The sequence below is a fragment of the Crinia signifera genome, chromosome 2 (assembly GCF_055691185.1).
Source record: "Crinia signifera chromosome 2, ASM5569118v1, whole genome shotgun sequence".
Lineage (NCBI taxonomy): Eukaryota > Metazoa > Chordata > Amphibia > Anura > Myobatrachidae > Crinia > Crinia signifera.
In genome coordinates this window covers 381,913,960-381,939,896 of record NC_139218.1, presented here as the reverse complement: position 1 = coordinate 381,939,896, position 25,937 = coordinate 381,913,960, and the positions used below count along the sequence as shown (strand labels likewise).

Here is a 25,937-nt window from a genome sequence, read left to right as displayed (position 1 = left end):
CGGTAACATTTTTGGGGTGTGGCCTAAGTGGGGGGTGTGACCACCTCTAGCGCTTTGGCCACGCCCCCAAAAGGGGTGAAAGTAAACTCTAAACTCAGCAGCACACACCTACAGCATGTGCTGTGCTGACAGCAGGCTCAGCATGAGTTCTCACGCTGTCAGTGAGACACACATGCTGAGCCTGCTGTCAGCACAGCACATGCTGTATGTGTGCTGATGCTGGGAGGGATGGAGGGAGAAGGGGTGGGTCGGACCAGGGCCCCTCCAGCAAGCCCAGGCCCGGGTAATTAGTACCTGCCCCCCCCTCTCGGCTGCCCTGGGTGTAATATAAATCAGCAACAATATTTGCAGTGTAATGTAAATAAGATTGTGCTACTGTATGGTGTAATTAAATTGGTGGTACTATTGCCCCTTCTTTATGAGATCACACCCTTTATAGCACCGAGCCCAAATGCAGCACATTTGAAAAATAAACAGTAATGACTACACCTGGGTACCATCTGAGTGATCTAGAAAACTATTCGCTATCAAGGATCGGATTGGCCAGACCTACATTACACCCTGCTAGCATGATACCTCAACCACAAGCACACCACCCCCCCCCCCCCCCAGCAGAACATATTGAATAGAACAAACCGCTCAACAACTGCCTTACAGTTTAAAAAAAAAGAAGTAAGACTGGGTTTAATGTTTGGACACATTGTAGACAATTACCGACAATCCACACGGGTCAGTATAAGCTACTGGATATTTTACAATCAATAGCAATATATATATGCATTACACACTTAAGGCATATTTAACCCATCGTCACTGAAACAGACGAAAACACTGTACCCGACCTGGAATAAAAAAGGACCAATATTGATTCTCAAAAATATTGGAAGGATAAAACCCAGTAAAAAAAAAAAAAAAATAGATCCTGCTTTTTTTGGAGTATTACACCGCCTGTGGGGGATTTGTTTTACACACATTGTGTATCACAATATAATTAAAGTCCCATTTAAAAAAAAAGCAGCGTACTAATATCTTTCTCGCATCATAGATTGGATTGATAGGTGCTGTGATAATCTTCGGCTTCCATGAGAAGAGGCCTGGTCTCTTCAGCCGGTGGCCGTCTTCTCCTCCGACACACCAAGCGCGCCAGCAAGGCTATCACTGCCGTAAGTAAGCCTCCTACTACCGCGGCTCCCAGAAGCCACTGCCAAATCTGTCGTGCCTGCTCCAGATACGGCGTCAGGAAGTCTTGGATGGAACCTGAGTGGTTAAAAGAGAAAACCGTCAAAATGTTTACAGTATAAGCTTCTACATTTAGACGTCAAAATGTTTACAGTATAAGCTTCTACATTTAGACATTTTAGTAGAGTGTACAACGTTTACTCTAAATATATACTGTAAGTCCATTGCTCAGTTACGGTTTAAACTTCTATGTCACTATCTGACTTTTTTTTGCATCCGGACCATCGGCTCAGAGGGAAAGCTATGCATAGTACCCATTTTTCTATAATGTAGGTGTAGTACCTACTAATAACCTGATGGGGCTGCTAGTCCTATTCTCTTCTGTAGAAAAAGAGTTGCTGTAAAAATGTGAGGCTCGATTGAAAAGTAATGCCTCCTTGTACGTACGACGGGTGTGGCAGAACCTCCTTGAACTGCAGGTGCTGACGAGGTGAAAGCTGCCGTTTGGTCCTGTGTCGACAACCAGACAACCACCAACTTTTTCTTTTCTGATTGGTTTGCCCGACTTGTCAAGTGTCGGCGCACATGTATGGAAAGGGATGGGGGGATGCAGTTGAAATCCCACAACACCCATAGAGGAAGAATAAATTAGTGTGTCGAGCGTGGTGAGGCACCGGGCCCGCAGTTCACCCTTGGGTAGTGCCAGGGATGATAATCCTCTATGGCACATTAACCATAATTAAACAGTTTGTTGCATTTGATGGTCATTGCTGGCTGGGCCACAGACCAATCAAAAATGGGAGCAGGGCTCAGCAGGCCACCAGCAGTGGGGACATACATACATACTTTTTCACTCTGCTTTCAATGGTCGAGAACTATTGGCTCTCAGCCATCAATGGAAGAAACCATTTGCCACCATTACTTATTGACGTTTGGCAAATATCTAAGCCTGTTCCTGGGAATTGCTGTCTGGCTGCCAGAGATCCCAGTAACTATACAAATTGCCCAGTAAGAGGCATTATAGTATATAGACCGTCCAATAATACAACAAGGGGTGTAAAATAGGGCAGTTTCTCCAAGATCAGCGAATACAGCTTGGCAAATCATTTTGGTGTGTCCAATGGGAAATGTATTAAGGTGGCCATACACACGCAGATTTATCTGCAGATCTGGCTGGAACAAAAACATGGTTATGGATGAGAGCAGATGACAGTTGACCATTTGCTTGGAAATGCTGGAAAACTGCCAAACTGTCACTCATCCATAACCATGTTTTTGTTCGAACCAGCCAGATCTGAAGATAAATCTTACAAGTGTATGGGCACCTTTACTCTACTTTAATATTATTAATATTATTCAATCATGGATTCCGACAGTCGGAATGTCCCGACAGCCGGTGTCCCGGGCGGTTTTCGTCTGATCTGACGATAGAGGAATCCAATGTTCCTAGTGTCGGAAAGTCCATGGACCGGTGAAAATGGCCGCTGAATGTTGAAAAACACCTGTGACTTTGATAATCTGCAGCCGTTGCAGACAAAACCGATTAGAAGAAAAAAAAAAAGTTTGGATCTGACAGTCTTCAATGCAGTCGTTACCGACAGCATTGAAAAGGGGACTGACGATATTTCCCCCATCAGGAAATAATCGGCACAAATTGAATACCCCCCAAAGTGGTAACGGGGGGGTGGCCTAATTTTGGGGCGTGGCCTATACTCACAGCTCTCCTGCGAAGCCACGCCCCCATTTCGACGCTATGGGGGCAGGACCCAGAGGCTGTATGAGCCTCTACCCAAGCCCCCAGCCCCCTGGCTGCGGGAATAGACGCTGTGCGCATGCGCACAGCATTTATTCCCTGCTGCTCAGCAGCCGACAGGGGGACTCACAACAGCCCCCCCTCACCGCGGGACACTGCCGGCCGCAGGTGGGACAGCGGGACAGGCCCTAATAATTGGGACTGTCTGCTAAAAATCTGGACTGTTGGGAGGTATGCAGTGCTAAATATATAGATTCTAATTGGTTTCCCATAGCAACATCCCACGCGAAATAGAAATCCCATTTTAGACAATTTCCACCAAAGTGTACAAAGAAAGTGAAGAGAGAACCCGTAGCAACCAGCTCCTGTCATTTTTATATCACAGCCCCTAACATGGCAGGAGCGGATTGTCTGGTACTTTATCACTGTCCAATTCAATCCATCACATCAGATACAAAGATATATGGTGCAATTTAGAAAATTAAGCCCCCCCCCCCCCCTCTCCCCACCTTATAAAACCCCAGCTATCACATGCCTATCTCATGTTCCTAGGTGGTATACACCATTAGATTACCGCAACTTAACTATTTAACAAAACACATACAAGAGGCTCCAGGTTCTGGCTATACATTGTACATTGTATAGATCAGTATCCCTGTATTAATTACTGATGCAGCCTCTAAGTCTTGATGTATCGATGGCAGCCTGAATTCTAACACACCGCCTCGTTTGTTGGGAAAACACAGCGGACTCGTCTCCTATTGACCATCCTATCTTCGAAGATTTGTGGCCCAAGACAATTGCCTGATCCTCCAATCCCTGTAGGGACGCTGCAATTCCCTGCCATGTTTAAAGAGTCTCATTTATCTTGCGAGCGTATCAGTAACAGCTGATCTATACGTTGCATTGATCGTATTCTGGGACAAGTGTGTTTATAGAATCCATAAGCGCTTAACAGATCTGACATTTAAATACATGCAATAGTGTAAAAGAAACCAAAATATCCCTGAAAATTATATTGTACGGTAGCTTAATATGTAACAATTTCTCCAGAGACCTCTGCAGCGATAACGCCATATGATATACAGTATGGATGCTAGGGATGGCCATCGACTATCGATGTTCCCAAAACATCGATGGTCGGGACCTAGTGTTTGATGTTTTCGGCATCGATAGGCGAGGGTCAAATAGTTTGATGCCATCGATGGATGGCATCCGATGGCGATTTTTTTCTCCCCCCCCCCCCTGCTGGCCAGCTGCCCGGCTATACTACCCTCTCCGAGTCCAAGTCGGAGCAGGAGCCGGGTGCGTGCATGGTGCGCGCATACGCAGAAGAGACATTATCCAGCGTGTCAGGTATAGTTCTATCACGCATGCGCGCACCTCCCAGCGGCCGCCCCGTTCTTCCTCTGCACATGCGCAAGTAGACGATGGTGGGAACCATCGATGGCTGCCGATTGGCTATAAACCATTCTATCGGCAGCCATCGATGGTTCCAGGATAAACTGCCATCAATGGGAACCATCGATGGAAGATGCGTCGATGGCCATCCCTAATGGATGCATGGTATAGCCATCTGCACTTACGGTGCCCATACACTTACGGGTTGAGAAATCATCCCAAATCGGATGTGTTTGACATCTCTGCCGACCTGATGCGCATCGGATTGGAGGGGCTGCACATTACATTTATCGGATCAAACCCATAAGTGGAATTCTCTCAGCCAATCAGATGGGAGACTGACGACTGGCTGAGAATTCTTAGTTGCCCTTCTGAGACAGCCTTGCCTCACGCTAAGGGGGATAGGACCAGGGCCGATGCAAGGTGCCTCAGCACCCTAGGCAAATGTTCAGTGTACTGCAGGGAGAGAGGACCTTTGGCCCTCCGGCTGTTGAACTACACATCCCAGCATGCCCTGCAAAAGTTTTGCTATTTGGCCATGCTAAAACTGTTGCAGGGCATGCTGGGATGCATAGTTCAACAGCAGGAGGGTTAAAGGTTCCCCATCCCTGGTATACTGCCTCACTCCTCCCCAACCCACACATCAATGTCTACTTTCCAGTAGCTGGCGTCTTAGAAGTTGAACAGTCGCTGCCTGCATTCAGAACAACAAGGGTGAATGTTAGAGACACCCTTAACTCTGATTCAGAGGAGTCCCCAGGATCCGGACACCCTAGGCAGCGGCCTAATGTTAAGGTCAGCCCTGGCTAAGACAAACATTAGAGGGCGTGTGTAAGGCAAGCATGGTTAATGTACCGTAAGGAACAGGTTTGTGGCCCATGCCCACAAGGCAGATTCTTATGCCCTGGTTTGGAGGTAGATGACAGCAATAGGTGTAAGATTTATATTTGCTGTTGAACTACATATCCCAGCATGCTCTACAACCAGTTTAGCATGGCCAAATGGAAACACTGTGGGGGGAGATGTGACCGCTCTCCCTTGCGGGCTCGCCATGCAGCTGGCACGCTAATTTATTCTCCCTCTATGGGTGGTCGGGATTCTGACTGCCGGGAAATTGACCGCATCCCCTATTATTAACCTCGGTAATTGTGTATTTGCAGGGCGTAGTGGGCTATTCTGCATAGTGAAATCGCATCGCATGGTTTCGTGCAGTGCAATGCGATCTCACTAGTTCATTTATTCACTGCACCCTGCCCGCGGATCGCATCGCATGCCATTTGCAGTGCGATGCGATTTTCCATTGTATAAGCACCCATGCGATGAGATGTGATGGTACTTCATTTTAAAAGCACCCAAGAAATAGAGGGGGGGAAGGTTGGGGAGGCGTGGCCACGGCAGGGCGCGAGTGAGAGCGTGTGTCTGAACCTCCCTGTGCCATGAACTAAGGAGCTCTCTCCCATGCACATCCACATACCACTCTAAGAAAAAGCGTGAGCCTGAGCCTGTGGACGCGGTGACCCCCGGTGGAGGAGTGCAGCACGTTGATCCCTTGATTCGGTGGGGTTGGGCGCCGGCAGGAGAGACTGGCGAGAAAGCACCTGGTTCAGCGGGGAGAGAAAGGCGCTGCCATACAGAGAAACAGGAGCCGCGTCATCAGCGGCGTCATCCCTGAGCTCCCGGCGCCAGCGAGTGAATCCCGGAGCCAACACACGTAGCTGCAGTACAGAGTACCCGGTGCCAGCAAGCGACGCGCGGGGAGAGAGAGGCCCCGAGGACAGCGTGCAAGGCACAGCAGAGCGGCAGCCCGGGCCCCCCGCTGCAGAGAACGAGGGAGCAAGTGCGGCGTGGTGACGGTGGTATAAGTGGCACTGATATCCCAGGCTCCAGTCCCATGTGATAGCCCAAAAACGGAGCTGAGCATCTCTGGGCAATATAACTGGTGAAGACGGACGGCTGCACGGCGGCCTATAGAGCCCGCAGGAACCCAGGCTGTATGCTGAAAGCCAGGAGAAATTGACCTGCCAACAGCGACAAAGGTATTTTGAACTGCACCCCTTTGCATTAATCAATATATATCAGAACTAATATATTGAGAATCAAGCAATGAAGGTTGGCTGAGAAAGGCCCTTGCCCATACTGATCAATAGGAAAAAAAAAAAAAAACTGGCAAAAATATTTGCAGTGTAACCAGAACTTTTAAACAGTAAGCTATTACGAATCAATAATAATGGGGAAATCCAGCCAAAATACAGCTGCAGCACGATTAGAAAAATTTGCCAGACACCAGACTGGTAACAGCTCCCAGGCCAGCACACCGCACACTACTCCAGTGAAGGAGAATAAAAACCCTCCATCTCAAGAAGTCACCCTACAACAACTGCTAGAGGCCATCAACTCTAGTGAGTCGCGTATGGTGGAACAAACCAACAAAATACAAAGCGACCTAATGCTGCTGAGAGATGACGTACGCAAAATCAGAGATCGAGTGGCCGAAGTGGAGAGTAGGGTATCGGCTGTAGAAGATACAGTAGCGCCACTCCAGAGCCAGGTCAAAAAAATGACAGGCCAAATGCAGGATATGCAGCGCAAAATGGTCGACATTGAGGGGCGGCTTAGGCGTAATAATTTGCGCTTCATTGGCTTTGACGAAGGAGCAGAAGGAAATACACCAGAAAAATTTATTGAAGAGTGGGTGGTACAAGCCCTGGGTAATAAGTCACTTACGGGACAGTTTGCAGTGGAAAGGGCGCATCGCATTCCCGGGCGGCCCCCAATCCCTGGAGGTCCCCCTCGTACCCTCATTGCGAAGCTGTTGCACTTTAAAGACAGAGACACTATTTTAAGACTGGCAAGAGAAAAAAAAGATCTCTCATTTAATGGAAAACGCGTGTCAGTATATCCAGACTTTGCGATAGAGGTCCAGAAAGACCGAGCCAGGTTTCGTGAAGTAAAAGCAAGACTCAGAGAAATTGGTTTGCCCTATACAATGATCTTTCCGGCTAAGCTGAGGGTGGTGGTCGACGGCAGGACTCAGTTTTTCCAAACACCCAGTGAGGCTGCACACTGGCTCGATCAAAACCATCAGGGCAAAAAACAGTTATGATAGCTGGAGATTAATGACACTGCATGAATGTCTCGAAGCTTTAAAGCAAAATTGAACCGGTTGATCAATTGTAGTAGTCTTATATTAGGATTGATGGGATGTGCGGGGGGGAGGGAGATGGGTAAAATTTACGACAAGTTTTTGTTTATCTAATCTGGCACAGGGAGGGTAAAGGCGGACCCTGGTAGTGGCTTTATAGTAACAAAGCCAGAGGAATAGGATAGGGTTAGATAGAAAGGGATTGGATAAAGTATGCCTAGGGGTATAGGCCATACAGGGTGGGAAGGGAGGGAGGGTATGTGTTCTGTCATGTCAATGTCTAGGTCTATGTTTGATATACACTTGTTGGAATTAAAGATCAAAGATGCAGTAATGTTGGGAAGTAACCCTAAACCTCCCTATATGCCAGTCTGGAATTGGTGGAAGGAAGTTTCCAATGGTTAAGATCATGACATGGAACATCAGGGGCCTGAATGATAAGTGTAAAAGGGCACTAGTGTTTAAACAATGCAAAAAATATAATGCAGAGGTGATCTGTCTCCAGGAGACACATATGTGTAAAGAAAGAGCCCCTGCTTTAAAACGCCCTTGGATATCACACTCCTTCCACTCTTTCTTTACAGCAAGCTCCAGGGGGGTTTCGGTCATGATTAGAAAATCCCTGATGTTTGAAATGCATGCATGTAAAATTGATCCGGGAGGTAGATACGTGTTCTTAAACTGTAGTCTAGAAAGAACACGTATCTTAAACTGTAGTCTAGAAAGAACACGTATCTGTCTATTAGCAGTGTACATCCCCCCCCCTTTTCGTTTGAGGTCCTGAAGGCCGCAGTAGAATTTGTTGCCTCCTATCCTGATAACCCGGTGATATGTATGGGGGACTTCAACAATGTGCTTTGTCCACGGTTGGATAGATGGCATAAAGATGTGAAATATGATGTGGGATCGAGAAATCGTTTTGCCGAATTTGTTACTGAAATAGGGTGGGCAGACCCATGGCGGCTAAGATACCCAAAGCGCCAGCAATACTCATGCCATTCGCTATCCCACAGCACATTCTCTAGATTAGATATGATTTTGGTTTCTGAAAATTTTCTGCATAAAGTCATTCATATTGAATATAATGCCAGAGGGATCTCGGACCACTCCCCCCTGATTGCCCGGCTGGATTTGAAGATCTCGACAGGGTTTATACCCTGGAAATTACAACCATATTGGGTGGAACAGCTGGGCACTCAGGAGGAAGTGGGAAAAATGGTGTGTGATTTTTTTGAGCTTAACGCGGAAACAGCAAGTTGGGGTACAGTGTGGGACGCTGGCAAAGCATATTTGAGGGGTGTATTTATTAAGAAAATTGCCTTTTTAAAGAAAGAACACAGACATCGCCGGGAGGAATTGGAGGATAAAGTATTAGATCTAGAAACCCAATACCTTAGACAACCTACAGATGATATCAAAGAGAGATGGGCAAATGCAGAAAAAGAGTGGGTGGAGTACCTGAAGGACATTACCTGTCGTAGGATGAAGTATGGTTCATATAAGTGGTATTTTGAATCAGACCGGGCGGGAAAATTGATGTCATATTTAATCAAACAAGAAAAACCACCAAATAATATTCCTCGGATAAGGCTAGAATCTGGTGAAATATCCCTAGATCCCGGGAAAATAGGAGCGGAATTTATGAATTATTTGAATGAGTTATATAGATCCAAACTTGTTCATGACGATGTAGAGATCCAAAATTTTTTGAATAAAATAGAACTACCCCGTCTTAATGATCAATCCAGAGCCTTCTTAGATGGCCCGATCGAGCTAGAGGAAGTAACGGAGGCTATTAAATCCTTTCCTGCAGAACTTTATCAAAAATTCTCTAGTGAGATAGCCCCCTATCTGCATAAATTGTTCCTGGGGATGAGAGAGGAGAGGGGGACACCCACATCTATGATGGAGGCATCAATAATAACGCTATTAAAGAATGGGAAGGACCCGTTGCAGATAGATTCTTATAGACCCATCTCACTCATAACAGCCGACGCAAAAATTTATGCAAAGATCCTCGCTAACCGTCTAAATAAGGTATTGGACCAGATAATACATAGAGACCAAACTGGCTTCATGGCGAACAAATCTACCATGATAAATTTGCGGAGGGTCTTTGCATATATACAGCATGCGAAATGGCGATCCACGGAGTCAATTATTGCTTCATTTGATACCAACAAAGCTTTTGACTCCGTGGAATGGAGGTTTTTATGGGCTGCATTAAGAGCGTTCGGAGTGGGAGAGGGTTTTATTAAACTCGCTTCCTTACTGTATCAAAATCCTACAGCTCGAATACTGATTAATGGTCAGCTTTCCACTCCCTTCTCTCTGTTTAGGGGTACACGTCAGGGGTGTCCGCTGTCTCCGCTATTATTTGCGGTTGCGGTGGAACCCCTGGCGTGTATGCTAAGAACGGCGCTAAGGGTCGGGACTGAGAACTGCATGATATCCCTATATGCGGATGATCTATTGGTGGGTATGGTGCAGCCGCAGAAATATCTCCCGATAGTGATAGAGTTAATACAAATATATGGCGAGTACTCGGGATTATTAATAAACTGGGCCAAATCAAATATACTACAATTGGGGGGGCGGGGCATCCTGCATATACCTAGAGACGTACCGCTGAAGAGAGTAGATAAATTTCGTTATTTGGGGATAGTTTTGACGAACTCTGCCGAGAGCTATGTATATGACAACATAGACCCCTTGTATGAGGAGGTGAGGGCAAAATTGCGGTGTTGGGGTAGTCTACCAATAGTACAAATAGGGCGGATCAATCTCATAAAAATGGCTATATTGCCTAAACTCCTATATGTAATTCAAAACTCCCCGGTGTACTTGAAAGAAGAGGTGTTTAAAAAAATCAATGGCTTGATAAGCTCTTTTGTGTGGCGAAATAAAAAGCCAAGGATCGGGATAGAAATACTCAGTCGAGATAGAGATAAGGGAGGCTTAGCCCTCCCTGATCTCAAGCTATACTATATCGCAACACAACTGCTACATATTAGCACTTGGATGCGTGGTGATGAAGAGTTGTTAGAAATGAAGAATCTCATTGAGTTAACAGACCCTGGCATAACTCCATTTCAAAGGTTGATGGTGAGAGGGCCACACAGAAATCTTCCCCCCCTAGTAAACCAGGCCATTAGAGTTTGGAGGTGGGCAAACAAGTTAATGGGATACACCGGTACCGATCCAGACACCGCAATTTTGTCCATAAACACAATTAGGGCCTTGGAGGAATCACAGGGAAAGGGCATTTGGAAAAGGTATGGGATAATAACCCTCGGACAGGTATTTCAAGGGGATGAGTTAAAAACAACCCTCCAACTACAGCTTGAATTTAGCATCCCCAATAATAGGGTTTTCAATCTTCTCCAACTAACAAGCGCACTTAAGAATTATAGCAACAATAGAGTCCTGGTACTGGAGGATTCGCCAGGTAAAAAATATTTGATGCAATTGGGAAGTAAGAAGGGACTCTCAAAAATTTATAAATACCTGCATTCATATAAGCAAGGCGAGATAATAGGATCAGTTAAAGAAAGATGGCAAAGAGACATCTTAAATCTAGATGAGCTAAGTTGGTTGATGGCACTGAAAGCTCCATCGCTGGCTACAAATTCGATGCGTGTACAGCAGATACAAGTTAACATTCTATACAGGACTTACATGTCCCCGGTTAGATTGAAAAACTTTAAATGCCGGAGTTCAGACAGTTGCCCCAAATGCGGGGAAATAAGGGCAACATTCTGGCATCTCTTATGGAGCTGCCAGAAGGTTAGCAGGTTCTGGGATAGAGTTAAGGATGTACTGATCCAGTTGGGTATTCCAGGGGGCATACTGAATGAAAGAAATATATTATTGGGCATATGGAAAGTGTGCCCTCAAATAAGGGATAAAATACAACTTGCACGTAATCTGACGTCACTAGCTAAAGTAGTGATATCGAGACACTGGATGGCGCGGGAGAGTCTGAATATGGAGGAGTGGATTAACTTGGTTAATTACACGTTTGATCACGAGAGGTTTATATTCGCTTCACGTAAAGCAATACAGAAATTCCACAAAATTTGGGACATATGGCACAACTCTAAATACTTTAAAGCGGTTCACAATTATTGATAATATATATATATATATATAGAAAGATAATATGATAGATAGGCACTCACTTTAAAAAAAAAAAAAAAAAATTAAGATAATGACACTAGAAATTAGAGTTTAAAGAGCCACAGCAAGGGGTAGATATGGTAGGAAAAAGAGGTCTTCTCTCTAGATCCGAAAGAGGACCACTATGGGCCTAATCCAGTGAAATAGAAAAGGCTATGAAGAAAAGGGTGTGGAGGGTGAAAGGTATATCTGGGATATCTAGGCTTGTTATTTAATTGGATGCGGGTGATACGCTTTCTATGATCTGTGTCTAAGATCGTGAGAATTTCTGATCATGTGATAACCAAGTGTATATGTCTAATGTTTTATGTTTGTGTATTGGGGTTGTATATGTTTTAAAGTGTCTGTTTTTCTATGTTCTTTTTTTTTATATGAAAATTATATAAATAAAGACTTAATTGAAAAAAAAAAAAAAGCACCCAAGCGATGTTATCGCATGCTTTTTTGCACACCCCCACTATCCACGTCACCCGAAGTGTGGCGGACCTTTTCATACTGCCAAAATCCACGTCGGCGTGGAGTTAATTCTATAAAGTCTGGCGAGGGGACGCAGATTACTTCACATGTATTCCACGTCCCCATGCGGGGCTCGGTGGCTCGCTTCGGTCGCCACATTTTATAAAATCAACTCCAGGCCAACGTGGATAAGGTCCGGAGGACGGGTAACAGTGTGCGCTCGCCACGCTTCGGGGTGACGTGGATAGTGGGGGTATGAAAAGGTCCGGAGGACGGGTAACAGTGTGCGCTCGCCACGCTTCGGGGTGACGTGGATAGTGGGGGTGTGTAATATAGCACGCGATAAAATCACATGGGTGCTTTTAAAATGAAGTACCATCGCATCGCATGGGTGCTTATACAATGAAAAATCGCATCGCACTGCACAGGGGTGCACTAAAAATTAACTAAGTAAAATATTCCTACGGTGCAGTACGTATGCAAATTGGGCGCCCTGCAAATACACAAGTACCTTAACCTCAATAACATTAATTTCCAATCTATTCTGAATACCTGACAGCTCACAATGTTGTTTTTAGGCCAATAGGTTGCACCGAGGTAGCTGGATGACTATGCTAAGCGACACAAGTATGCGGCACAAACAAGTGGCCCATCTCGGAGTGGCACTGCAGTGGCAGACAGGATGGCAGTTTTAGAAACCTAGGCCCCATAGAGCACATAATGCCAAAAAAAAAAAAAAAGGAAGTGTAAAATGGAATTGTCCTTGGGCCCTCCCGCCCACCATTATGTTGCGGAAATAGGACATACACACTAACAAACCAATCATTTCAGTGCCAGGGTCTGCCACACGACTGTGGTTGAAATGATTGGTTTGTTTGGGCCACCACGAAGAGAGGAGCATTTAATTTCTCCCTGTACAAACTGGCTCTACAGATAGTGTCACTGCGTCATAGTAGGAGCTGGCAGTCAGGACCCTTTCTTCAGATGACAGACCCCACCCCCCTCTCCCACCATCATCAGCACCAGATCTCCTTGCTCCCTAAATCCTTCCAGCAGTAATATCAATGGCAGCCTGGCAGGGAAACTCAATCTATCTGGCCACAGAGATTCTGCTGATCTCTCCCCCATGGCCAGATTCGCTAAGCTTCAAAAGTGATAAAATGCAGAGTGATAAACAGCCAGCCAATCAGCTCCTGTCTGACATGTCACAGTGCAGGCTGGGTTTGAAAAATGTCAGGCAGGTGCCGATTGGCTGGCTGTTTATCACACTGCATTTTATCACTTTTGAAGCTTAGAGAATCTGGCCCCCAGAGATAGGTCATAACGTTGACATCGTCCCCATTCATACTCACCGTGCTCTGCTGGCCAGTGCTGCGGCTCCCAGCTACTGCCTCTCCCTTTCCTGGGCCGCTGCTGTGGCTGCCTGCCCCATTCCTAACCCGCTCTTCCCTAGACGTTGTCGTTATGATGTCACTCGCACGGCGACACTGGAAGGGAGCCCCCCCCCCCCAAAAAAAAAATTTCCAACCATGCAGTCAGGTGTGAGATTAGGTCACAGCGTCTGTAGTTTGTTTGGGCCCCCACAAAACAAGCTGGAACTTACTCTCCCCGCACAACATGGCTCTAGAGATAAGATACTTACCCAGCTCAGGGGGGCAGGGGCCACAGCAGTGGCTACTTGTTTGGGGGCATGGCCAGAGCGATCACTCCGTTTTAACCACGACCCCTCGACAGGAAATGCTGTTTTTCAGGCATTGCACTGCGGGCGCGGGGCAAAAATGGCACTATTCGCATCATTTGACCCACGGACCCCCTTCAGTGTTGTGTACGTCCTCATAGAATATTAATTCGCCCCTGCTGGAGTGACACTGCAGTTGTTTTGAATACTAGGCCCCAAAGAGCACATGATAGAAGAGGGTAAAAAATGGGGGGGGGGGTGCAAGATGGAAATGTCCTTGGATGCTCCCACCCACCCTTATGTACTATAGTAAACAGGATATGCACAAATAATTTCAGCGACAGGATCGGCCACACACAGAAAGGGCCCCCACATAAAAAGCAGCAATTAATCTCAAGTACAACAGTGGCGTCAAACTCATGGCCCTCCAGCTGTTGAGGAACTACACGTCCCAGCATGCTCTGCCACAGATTTTATATAATGGATTGCTAAAACAGTTGCAGGGCATGTTGGGACATGTAGTTCCACAACAGCTGGAGGGCCATGAGTTTGGGCCCCCACTAATAATGTTTGTCATTTCCTTAGCAACATAACTGCGCACACAAAAAAAAAAGTGGGTGGGTGGGTGGGGCACAGCTCATAGGGGCGGGGTCATGGCTCATGGAGGCAGTCACGGGGTCTAGGCCTCGCGCTATGCCCCCTTTCTCCATCACCCTCATAGTAACTGTATTATCCCTACTTCTGTGCTGCGTTTGCCAATGGTAAAACTGCTGCACATATCCCAATGTTGTATCCGTATGACGGTGTTATGGTATGGTTAGAAGATACTGAGATATATACAGTAATACCCAATATCACCTTCATCCACCCGCCAATTATTTTCCAAACCGCTGAATAGTAAATCCATAGGTTTGGAGGTAAATCCGCAGACAAAAGGTGATTATTTGTAAATTTCCCCGTTCCCCTTTGAGGCCTTTAAATCAGGACAGTTGGGATGTGCGCTGTTCTGCCCCCCTTATCCCTAAACACAATTTGGAGACTTTTACTACATTTTTGCTGAATGGCGGCCATCTTGTCCCATGACATCACTATGACATCACAAAGGCTCTGTGTCAGAGGACTTTCTGGCAGAATCAGGTGAAGAAGCGGATATTTTCTCTCCTGCTTTACCTACTGTGTTACTCTGAATTTTAGCAGTTACCTGCGAAATTATGGGCTGTCTTTGCAGCAAAATGTGCATCCCTGCACCCAGCAGGAAGGTAAGTGCGTGGTTATAATTATGGGTTGTACATTGCACATACAGAGGATACAGAGGCCGCAATAGGGAGGAGCTTATCCAATATTGGGCGTTTCTGGGCAGATTTTAGGGTGATTTGTCCAGTTCTGTAGCCTAAATAGGTTTCTTTGAACATCCATGTAACAAAAAGGGTAACACTGCTCTTCACCTCTAAGGGGGGGGGGATTCAAGCGGGGTGCAGTGCTTATGGGTATCACAGTAACATGGGCACAGACTCCTTCACAAACAGAGATGTATTCCAGTCCGAGGTCCTCCCCAGGGCCTGCGGTGTATTACTTACACCATTATGTATCTGTCCTGTACCCCCCCCCTGCACAATTCCCAGGCAGCAGTGTCACATAATGTGGGCATGTTGTGTAGTTACACTCACGTTTCATCATTAGCCTCTCACATTATCAGCACTGAAGCGTCCATCTCCCCAAATTGCTGGGCTTTGTAGTTCGGCAGCACTTCTGCTGCTGTCGTACAAGTAGGTTCCCCCTGGAGACCCCCTCTCCCATATTTGGCTGTGTGCAGTGTGCTCCTTCTCCTGCCAGTACCTGCCTCCTGCCCGTTCTCCTCCTGCCTGACACTAACTGCCACTAACTGCCCATGCGCCTGGTGACCAGTGTTGTCAGATCATCCCTGTAATAAGCGCACATATGAAATACACAGGTCCCAGGTGTCATTATGTCAGATGAGCAGTCATGTTTAGCCCCAGAACCTGTGTTACAAAAATATTAACTGCAGATTTGATGTTGTAAGACAGTTGGTATGAACTCTGACCCCTGGGACCTGTGTAATTCATATGTGCACTTATTAAAGGGATGATCTGGCACCCCTGCTGGTGACCCTCATACCAGGGGAAACACAGGATGTAAGCGGGGGGTTTCTCCCAACATGACCCATTCCAGGAGGGACACAATGCTCTGTTCATGGGCTTCCCTCTGATATTATGATTGCTGTCACCTGGGTTGAACTAGTTGTTTGTTAAGAAAGGTGATAGCAATCATAAAATATAAGTAGGGCTGGCCAAGAACCATCGATGGTTCATTGTGATTGATTGTTTATGGCTGATGTAGAACACCACATTATTGCCATCAATGGGGGAGAATCAGATGGTTTGCCTTCATCGATGGTGCAACATAACACCTGTGGGGCCCTGCCCCTGGAACAGATTGCCAGTCTGTCACATAAAGGGGATGACCATTATTCGGTGAAACCACGATTACGTACTGTAGATGGCTACCATCAATGACTACTTGCAATATCGCCATCGATGGCAACTACACCGATGGTCATCCCAAATTAAGAGAGAAGTCCAAGAACAGAGCATTTTGTGCATTCTGGAGTGGGTCAGGGGAGATAAACACACACACTCACTGTTACTGCAGCGCAGGTGAAGATAGTCAGGTCCAGACAGTCTGCATTATTAGGCTCCGCCCATTCTTGGCATAATGCCAGAAGTAACAGACCCCCTACTCATGACGTTATGCTGTGAGGGGCGGGGCTTTGATCACAGACCCAAGCACACGTTTAAAAGAAAATCAGGGGGTGGGTGGTGTTCTAGTTATTGGGTACCCCCTTTGTGCACTAGTGCCTACCCCCGGGTACCTAGGGACATGGTCACTTCCCCTCTCCAGCGAATATAACACTAAAGCTGCCCATACACGGTCTGTTTAACGGATCCGTTTGGGACTTAAAATAGCACGCATCGCATGCCTTTTTGCATGCCATGCGATGCGTAGCTAGTACAAAACGTATGTGCAGAACATATTTTGTAGATACATAGTACAGAACAGAGCCGGTCCACAACGGGCCGTGTATGGGCAGCTTCACAATGGTTACATATTACAGCCATTATATGAAACTTATTGAATATATAGTAAGAAAGCTGAGCGGACCTTCTTCCAGTCATTATACCATACCTCCCAACTTTTGATCTGAAGAAATAGGGACACGCCCGAAAAGGGGGCGGGGCATATGCAAATGAAGGCGCGGCTTATGCTAATTAGCCGCAACCTCATTTTCATACGAGAATAGACGCTGTGCGCATGCGCACAGCGTCTATTCTACTAGATTGGGGGGTCTCCCAACTGCCACCCCCCGCAGCGGGACAATGCCTGCCGTGGGTGGGACAGGACCCGAAAATCGGGACTGTCCCTCTAAAATCGTGACAGTTGGGAGGTATGTTATACATTGCTATAAACTTATTATAACTGCTGACGCCGGTACTAATAGTTATACAGGTTGAGTATCCCTTATCCGAAATAATCGGGACCACGAGCAATCCGAATAAGGGATTTTTACGGTTTTTGGAATATTATTATTTTTTTTAACATACTTACCTGTCCCCTGGTGGGTCCCCGATGGTCCGTCGGCGTCCATGGAGTCCTCCGGCGTACATGGCAGGCCTTCAGCATCATCTCCGGCGTCTCCAGCAGTCCCAGGAGTGCATTGCGCGAGTTCCGTGAGGGGGGGGGGGGGGGGGGGGTTTGAACTATTCCAAAAAAAAAACCCACGGTTTTGAAATAATTCGGATAACTGATATCCGGATACGGGATACTCAACCTGTACCAATAAATTATAAATCACAATGGTGAAGTTACAGCTGGTTCCACTGCTCGGATCTGTTCTATTGCTTCCATGGTAGAAAGTGCTTGTACTGCGGAGAGTTCTGTAGTCACAGCTCATGATGTCTCTTCCTCTGCTCCTTACAGCCTGGCAAGTCTGCGAGGCTGAAGGGAACGACCATGTACCCAGCCAATGTGCAGCCCCACACCAGTGTGCAGCACCCCACCAGCGTGCAGATCCCCAAAAGCGTGCAGATCCCCACCAGCGTGCAGCACCCCGTGCCTTGCGCCATTGTGTGTGATGAACAGTCAGCTAAGTTGGACGCTAAAGTGGCGCGAAAGGCTTATGTGGCAGCAGCGGTGGCAGCAGCTATTCATGAAGTGGTGGCATCGTACTTCCCGATTGATGGTAAGTTTCCCCCAGGTGTCATGTATGGGCTGCTTGTTTCTGATCACTTTTCTTGCTATGTTCAGACGCACTACAGAGGAGATTGCGCCCATCACAGAACTCACATCCTATTACATAGAGCCCATAGACAGTACGGGGTACAAATACTACAATGAAAAGAGGTGTTGTTGCCCATAGCAACCAATTGGATTCTGTCTCTCATTTTCAGATGATACTACATCTACTGAGCTCTCTGATACCAGCAGTGACTGTCCTGAGCGCGAGGACCTGGCGGATACCAGCAGTGACTGTCCTGAGCGCGAGGACCTATCGGATACCAGCAGTGACTGTCCTGAGCGCGAGGACCTATCCGATAACAGCAGTGACTGTTCGGAAATGGCCACTGATAGCAGCACTGCCTCTTCTGGGAGCATGGAAGAAGTGAGCAGCAGAGACTCCTCTCCCGGGTAGGTTGCCGGCACAATCCGCGCGTCCTCCCTGCTCTGGTCGCTGGGGTAGATTTAAGGTCTCTTGTCTTACACACATGCTGTGATGTATATATGGTATCTCCATATCTGCTGCAGCCGGAGCCGCTACACAAGTTCTCTCACACAGCGCTGATGGGCTGGTATCCTACTAGTATGACATGTATATATCATTATACCATACTTGTCTACTTGCTGGCTGCCCTCTCCGCCAAAGGGGGGGGGGGGGGGGGGGCGGGAGTCAGACAGCTCTCCAGGAGGGTTTCCCCTCTCCCGGCCATTCCAGGAGGGTAGGCAACCCTGCATTATACTAAGGGAGTGTAACAATGTAATAGGAGAAATGAAGCCATGTAAATGATGGGGCCCACACACACACACACACGTAGTGAGGTTAGATCTCTCAGCACAGATCTCTCACTCTCAGCAGACCTCAGTGATCTGTCACTGCCCATGTTCTCAATAGAGAGAACACAGGCGATGACCAGATTTATACTGCGTGCAGTATCTGCATCTCCCGGTGATAGCAACACATGGGCCACGCATCGCCATGGGCCCCACACACACAGCGATGCGTGCTTCATTTCTAGGCAATCTAGTCAGATCACAGAAAATAGGCCGCAATCGCTCGGTGTGTGGCCCCATTAGAGGGATCTTACAACACTGTACACTGGGCTTCCTGTAGGGGGCCGTCCTTGTCATGTCACACCCACAGTATCAGCGCTCTTATTGGTCCAAAGAGGAATCACATGGATAAATGTAGTCAGTAAGGGCCAGTAACATGGTGCAGGCGCCAGATAGCAGCAGGCCAGGGAATAATGAGATGACTTGTACATGGCAAACGTTTGTGTCTCTACAATAACAGTCACTGATCAGAGGTTGTTTTTATAGGATGATCTACAAGAAGCTGGTGGATGTCGGCTTCCTATGGCAGGAGGGGGAGGAGGAGGAAGACGAGATGCCCAGCGTGATTATATAACCTGGACATCGGACTCACTGAGCCCTTAACATCAATTATCCCGTAACCTGGGAAAGTTTACAGTTGATTTGACTTGTGTCAGTTTATATTGCATCAAACCTAATCATTAAAGTTTATGCAACTTGTTAAAGCCAGTCCCGTTGACGGCTCATCCCCCTAAGCCTGTCCCGTTGACGGCTCATCCCCCTAAGCCTGTCCCGTTGACGGCTCATCCCCCTACCCAACCTGTCCCGTTGACGGGTAATCCCCCTACCCCCAATCTCTGTCTTCACAACTCCCTCTCTCCATATCCAGCAAGTCTGAAACATCATTTTGCTGTCACTGTCTATGGAGTCATTTGGTCGCTGAGCGGCCTCTATATGAATCTGTTGTTGTCACCAATAAAAAGCCTGACAAGCCGATCAGTGTCTGATGTGTTATTTCCCACTAGTGTGAGTGTTCCCCGTTGTACTACTGTACTGGTCTGACCCGTATCCATGTGGTAAATAGCTGTGGGAATATAATGTGTAATAAAAGTATATGGTAGGTTGGGGCAGTACTGTGGGCTATGAGGATCTGCACAGCTACACAAAGCCATATATACAATGTGATCTGGGTCATACCAACCAGGATCGCATACAGTTTGTGCAACTGTTATTTTAATGTTTAAGCCTGTCCCGTTGACGGCTCATCCCCCTACCTAAGCCTGTCCCGTTGGCGGCTCATCCCCCTACCTAAGCCTGTCCCGTTGGCGGCTCATCCCCCTACCCCCAATCTCTGTCTTCACAACTCCCTCTCTCCATATCCAGCAAGTCTGAAACATATCATTTTGCTTTTACTTTCTAAGGAGTAATTTGGCCCGCTGAGTGGCCTCTAGTGGTCACAGGTGGTACTTCATCTTAGAGGTGAGGCGTATTCAGCCTTTTCTATATAGAGATATTTGATGTATAATAAATATACATGCACATACAGAAATTAATATACATATGTATATATGGATCCGTTTAAAAAAAACAAAACACCGGCAAGTCAGTGTTGTGTTATTTTCCATTTAATAATGTGAATGTTTCCCCATTGTACTACTATATTTCTGACCCCTACTCTTGTGTTAACCCTTTGTCCACCTTTCTGGGGGGACGCAACCATTCCGGGAGTATGAGTTACACCCCCCCCCCCCCCGAGACTGATGCTTTAACGCTTGGGGACCCTTTTACGAAGGATCGCATATACAATGCGACCTGGGCGAGTCCTTAACACCCAGGATCACATTGCAATATGCGATAATATAGGTGGTATACCGTAACCCTGCTCGGCCGGGTGCCGTATGCGCATCTAGCACTGACCGCACTGCCCCGCCGGCGTTGCGGTAAGCAGCCCATAGTCTGCTATGTGCTACCGCCATGTTAGAATGGTGGTAGCCCAGGGACCTGATGTCATGTTGCCCGATATTGATACATCGGGGAGCATCGCATCCCCCATAGAAACCTATGGATGATGCCACTGCCAGTGGGGAAGGAGTGATCGCAGCAGGTATAGTATAGGAGATTCCCCCTGTGGTCCCTCCATCATACATTTTGGAGGTATTTAATATTTGCGGCTAACCCCCCAACGTGGGTATATTCGGGGAGTTAGACACAAACCTGAAATGATAAATGAGCCCCTGTGTCTCCTCCCTGGGTTACATCGGGTTATCTACTCAGAAGATAAATGCCATAGTGCCACACACACCCACATACAGCAGGGTACAACCAGGGGGCAATGGCCAATGGGACAAACAGCTATTTGCCTTGCAGATGACTATAACCCTGGTAGGTGCTGTACTTTGGTGCTGATGCAGAACCTCTTTGCTGCAGTCATGTGTAACCTTCCCCTCCCCGCAGCCAGGGCTATATTTCAGCAGGCTCCAGCAGGAACTGAGGCCCTTATTCTAGTTCACTCTTTCTGACAAAATATTTCTTAGATGGACAAAACCATGTGCACTGCCGGTGAGGCAGGTGTAAAACCCCACTCAAATCTAATTATCTCTGCACAAGTAACACCTGCCTCACCTGCAGTGCACATGGTTTTGTCCATCTAAGAAATATTTGGTACTTGTTTCCTAGCACGGCCACAATCGCGGGCATCGGGTGTAATTTTTAGTGGTCTGCAACACGACCGACGCGATGCCCCCGATTTTCACATTGAAATGCATTGAAAAAAGTCAAAATCGCGTCGGTCGCGTCGCAGACGGCTAAAAAAGGCTTAAATGGTCCAGACGCGATGCCCCCGATATTTCCCATAGGAAACAATGTTAAATGCCTCAATTTACCCGCGATGCCCCCGATTTCCCATAGGAAACAATGTTAAATGCCTCAATTTCACCAAATCATCATAGGGAACAATGGTAAATGGGCCAGAAACCCCCCAAAACACCCCTGAACAGTGAAATGTCCCCCCAAAAGTAGTTTACGCCACCCCACGAAGAACGTGAACCCGAAGCGTGGCGAGCGCAGCGAGCCTGCGCGGGGCGGCGGTACGCGTCCTCCCACCTTTTCATACCCCCACTATCCACGTCGGCGTGGAGTTGAGAATAGAATAGTGTGGCGAGCGCAGCGAGCCACCGAGCCCGAAGCGTGGCGTGCGCAGCGCGCCCCGCGAGGGGATGCGGATACCTTCACAGGTAAATGCGTCCCTTTGCGGGCTTCACAGGTATCCGCGTGCGCTCGCCACACTATTCTATTCTCAACTCCACGCCGACGTGGATAGTGGGGGTATGAAAAGGTCGGAGGACGCGTACCGCTGCGCTCGCCACGCTTCGGGTTCACGTTGATTGTGGGGTGGCGTAAACTACTTTTGGGGGGACATTTCACTGTTATGGGGGGTTTTTGGGGGTTTCTGGCCCATTTACCATTGTTCCCTATGATGATTTGGGTAAATTGAGCCATTTAACATTGTTTCCTATGGGAAATCGGGGCATCGCGGGTAAATTGAGGCATTTAACATTGTTCCCTATGGGAAATCGTGGGCATCGCGTTGATACCATCGCACCCGATTTTTTAGTGCATGCGATTTTTACTAACGATGCCCACGATCATGATCGGTGTGGCCGTGCTAGGAAACAAGTACCAAATATTTTGTCAGAAAGAGTGAACTAGAATAAGGGCCTCAGTTCCTGCTGGAGCCTGCTGAAAAATAGCCCTGCCCGCAGCCTACCCTGAGTCCCCCCTGGTAGTACCTAGACGTAAACCCCCATCCCCCGGCCGCACCCTAGCTAGCCCTGCATACTTACCCATCAAGATCCTGGCTGTCGGTACTCCGGCGTTGGAATCCTGATATATTCAGAGTACCAGCACCACTCTTGTGAGGGCAGCCAGGATGCCGGCATCAGTATACTGGTAACTGCATCCCGTCACACCACCTGCAACACCACACAGACATTTCAGGCCCATGTGGCCCCTGATCGGGCATTGGCTGGGACTTGAGGAATGCTGAATATCAGATGTTTCCGTAGTTTGGAATATTTGCCTACTATAATGAGAGGATGGGCCCCATGTGGCCCCTGATCGGGCACTGGCTGGGACCAGAGGAACGCTGGATATCAGAGGTTTCCATAGTTTGGAGTACTTGTCTACTATAACGAGAGGATGGCCCCCATGTCGAACACAGAATGCATTAGGTGTCATTGTACCATTATTAATGACTGTCCTGTAGAGCAGTGTTCCTCAGGGCACACCAACAGTCCAGGTTTTCTGGCTATCCAGGCTTAGGCACAGATGACTTAATTTGTACCCGTCAGCTTGATTATACCATCTGTGAATAAGTAGGGAACTACATACAACCTGGCCTGCGGGTGTGCCTTGAGGACCACTGCTGCAGATCATACTGTAGTGTCAGGTCCTGCATCAAGTTCCATCACGCGTTAAAGTTGGGAATAATAGGCAGCAAGGCCCAGATATAGCCCAAAAAATAAGTACAGCAGCCATATTGATTGGGCAAAATAAATGGTCCTGTCTGTCCATCAAATGCAGCATAAAGAAACGGCTTAAATCCATGATCAATACCCTACTAAATTTACAAACGTACACGGTCACATCCGTAATGAGGCGAAACGAGAACCTTAAATTTATGTAGTGGCATGAAGAAAAACAGGGGAGGCAGAGGCTAAGATGCAAGGTCTTACTGGTCTTAGGGGGAGAGGCTTCAAGCCTTCCACTTGTAATTCACCCTTACATCCTCTGGCATGGTGTTGTGCTCCACTACCACTGCGCAGTCAGTAGCATATTAATTGTGGTGCCATCCTGCTTATTGTCAGGGGATCTTTTTTCCTCTCCTCTACCTCCTCCACCAGCCATTGCTGCCACTCACATACTTGCCTCCCCTCCTGGCTTCCCCGGAAGGGTGGGCAAACATGCCACCAGTCTCCTCCTACCCCACCATGGGGGTAGGAGGAGACTGGTAATGGGGTGGGGCTTGATGATGTAGGGCTCTGTCACATCCACCCCCCCCCCCCCCCCAATGGCAGCTGAAAGTCTCCTCTCTAGGCTTCTCCCAGTGAGGCAACTTTAAATTTCAGTAAGTATGGTCACTCCTGAACCCATTTAAAATGTATCTCCCAAAATGGCCACCTCCTCTAGCATCCTGAATATTGGTCTTCTGAGGTGGTGGCCATTTTGGGAGGTACATTTTCAATGATAGGGTCAGGCACTTCAGGACCACACAGAAGTACCTGCAGGTCGCGGCAGGGCTAAAGAGAAGTACCTGCAGGTCGCGGCAGGGCTAAAGAGAAGTACCTGCAGGTCGCGGCAGGGCTAAAGAGAAGTACCTGCAGGTCGCGGCAGGGCTAAAGAGAAGTACCTGCAGGTCGCGGCAGGGCTAAAGAGAAGTACCTGCAGGTCGCGGCAGGGCTAAAGAGAAGTACCTGCAGGTCGCGGCAGGGCTAAAGAGAAGTACCTGCAGGTCGCGGCAGGGCTAAAGAGAAGTACCTGCAGGTCGCGGCAGGGCTAAAGAGAAGTACCTGCAGGTCGCGGCAGGGCTAAAGAGAAGTACCTGCAGGTCGCGGCAGGGCTAAAGAGAAGTACCTGCAGGTCGCGGCAGGGCTAAAGAGAAGTACCTGCAGGTCGCGGCAGGGCTAAAGAGAAGTACCTGCAGGTCGCGGCAGGGCTAAAGAGAAGTACCTGCAGGTCGCGGCAGGGCTAAAGAGAAGTACCTGCAGGTCGCGGCAGGGCTAAAGAGAAGTACCTGCAGGTCGCGGCAGGGCTAAAGAGAAGTACCTGCAGGTCCCGGCAGGGCTAAAGAGAAGTATCTGCAGATCCAGGCAGGGCTAAAGAGAAGTATCTACAGGTCCCGACAGCGCTAAAGAGAAGTATCTACAGGTCCCGACAGCGCTAAAGAGAAGTATCTACAGGTCCCGACAGGGCTCCATCTGTCTATATGAATGGTGAAGGTAGAAAAACAAAACAAAAAACCTTGTTGACCTTTTGCTTGAACCTATTGAATGTCGACTTAGAGTAGACCCTTGATGGCTAACCTTGACACTCCAGATGTTGTTCATCTACACATCCCAGCATGCTCTGCTTCAGTTTTGCCATGCTAAATCTGATTCAGAGCATGCTGGGATGTGTAGTTCAACAACAGCTGGAGTGTCAAGGTTAGCCATCAAGGCTCTAGCAGCTGTCGATCAGCCATCCGGACACCATTTCCCGTTTCCTCCTCATATTGCCGACACTTAATAAAATGCACCTTTTTTCCCTTTCCTCATGCAACACGAACCTCGGTAATGATATTCAGCAGAAAGACCTTAATTTAGATGAAGAACACGTAAAAAGCAGAATATGCTATGAAGCCCATAACATTGTAGAATTAATGGCCCTAATAAAACTAGCCATGAATAAAATTGCTGTAATTACCAGTGTCCTGGGTATATAGGTCTGTTCACTTCACTCAAGTTTTACATGCTAAAAATATGCAAAATACATACTAAAGAGAAATTAGGCTCCCCGCGAAAGTGTACCGAGTGCTTCCATCACCGGCTGGCGCGCTCATTAAAGAACTGGAGTGCAATTTAATGATGCACAAGACTAAATGCATTAATTAAAATCAGATTGTTTTCTAAAGCAACTACCTGTTTATAAAAGTATGCACAGAACTTGGGACGGGGAAGGGAGGGAGATTGCAGTTACTTGTGGGGGAAAGGATCTGAAGAAAGTACAGTACTGTTCTCTGAAGACACTAAGGGCCAGATGTATCAAGCTTCAAAAAGTGATAAAATGGAGAATGATAAACAGCCAGCCAATCAGCTCTTGCCTGCCATGTCACAGACTGTGTTTGAAATATGTCAGAGAGGAGCTGATTGGCTGGTGGTTTATCACTCTCCATTTTAATCATTTTTGAAGCGTAGTGCATCTGGCCCTGTCAATGAGGAAACTTTGGGCCTAATTCAAGCCCCATCGGAAGGGAACTAATTCGGCCCAGTCACATGACTTCAGCACCCGCC

General features: G+C 47.5%; 1 protein-coding gene across 1 annotated transcript in view; it reads right to left on the bottom strand.

The window, feature by feature from the left end:
- Positions 1-651: 651 nt before the first annotated feature.
- Positions 652-25,937, bottom strand: part of TYR (tyrosinase) — a 42,535-nt gene continuing 17,249 nt past the window's right edge. The window contains exon 5 of the mRNA XM_083170171.1: positions 652-1,257. Coding sequence (XP_083026297.1) covers positions 1,040-1,257 — 218 coding nt within the window. The 3' untranslated portion in view covers positions 652-1,039. The remainder of the gene's footprint in view (positions 1,258-25,937) is intronic.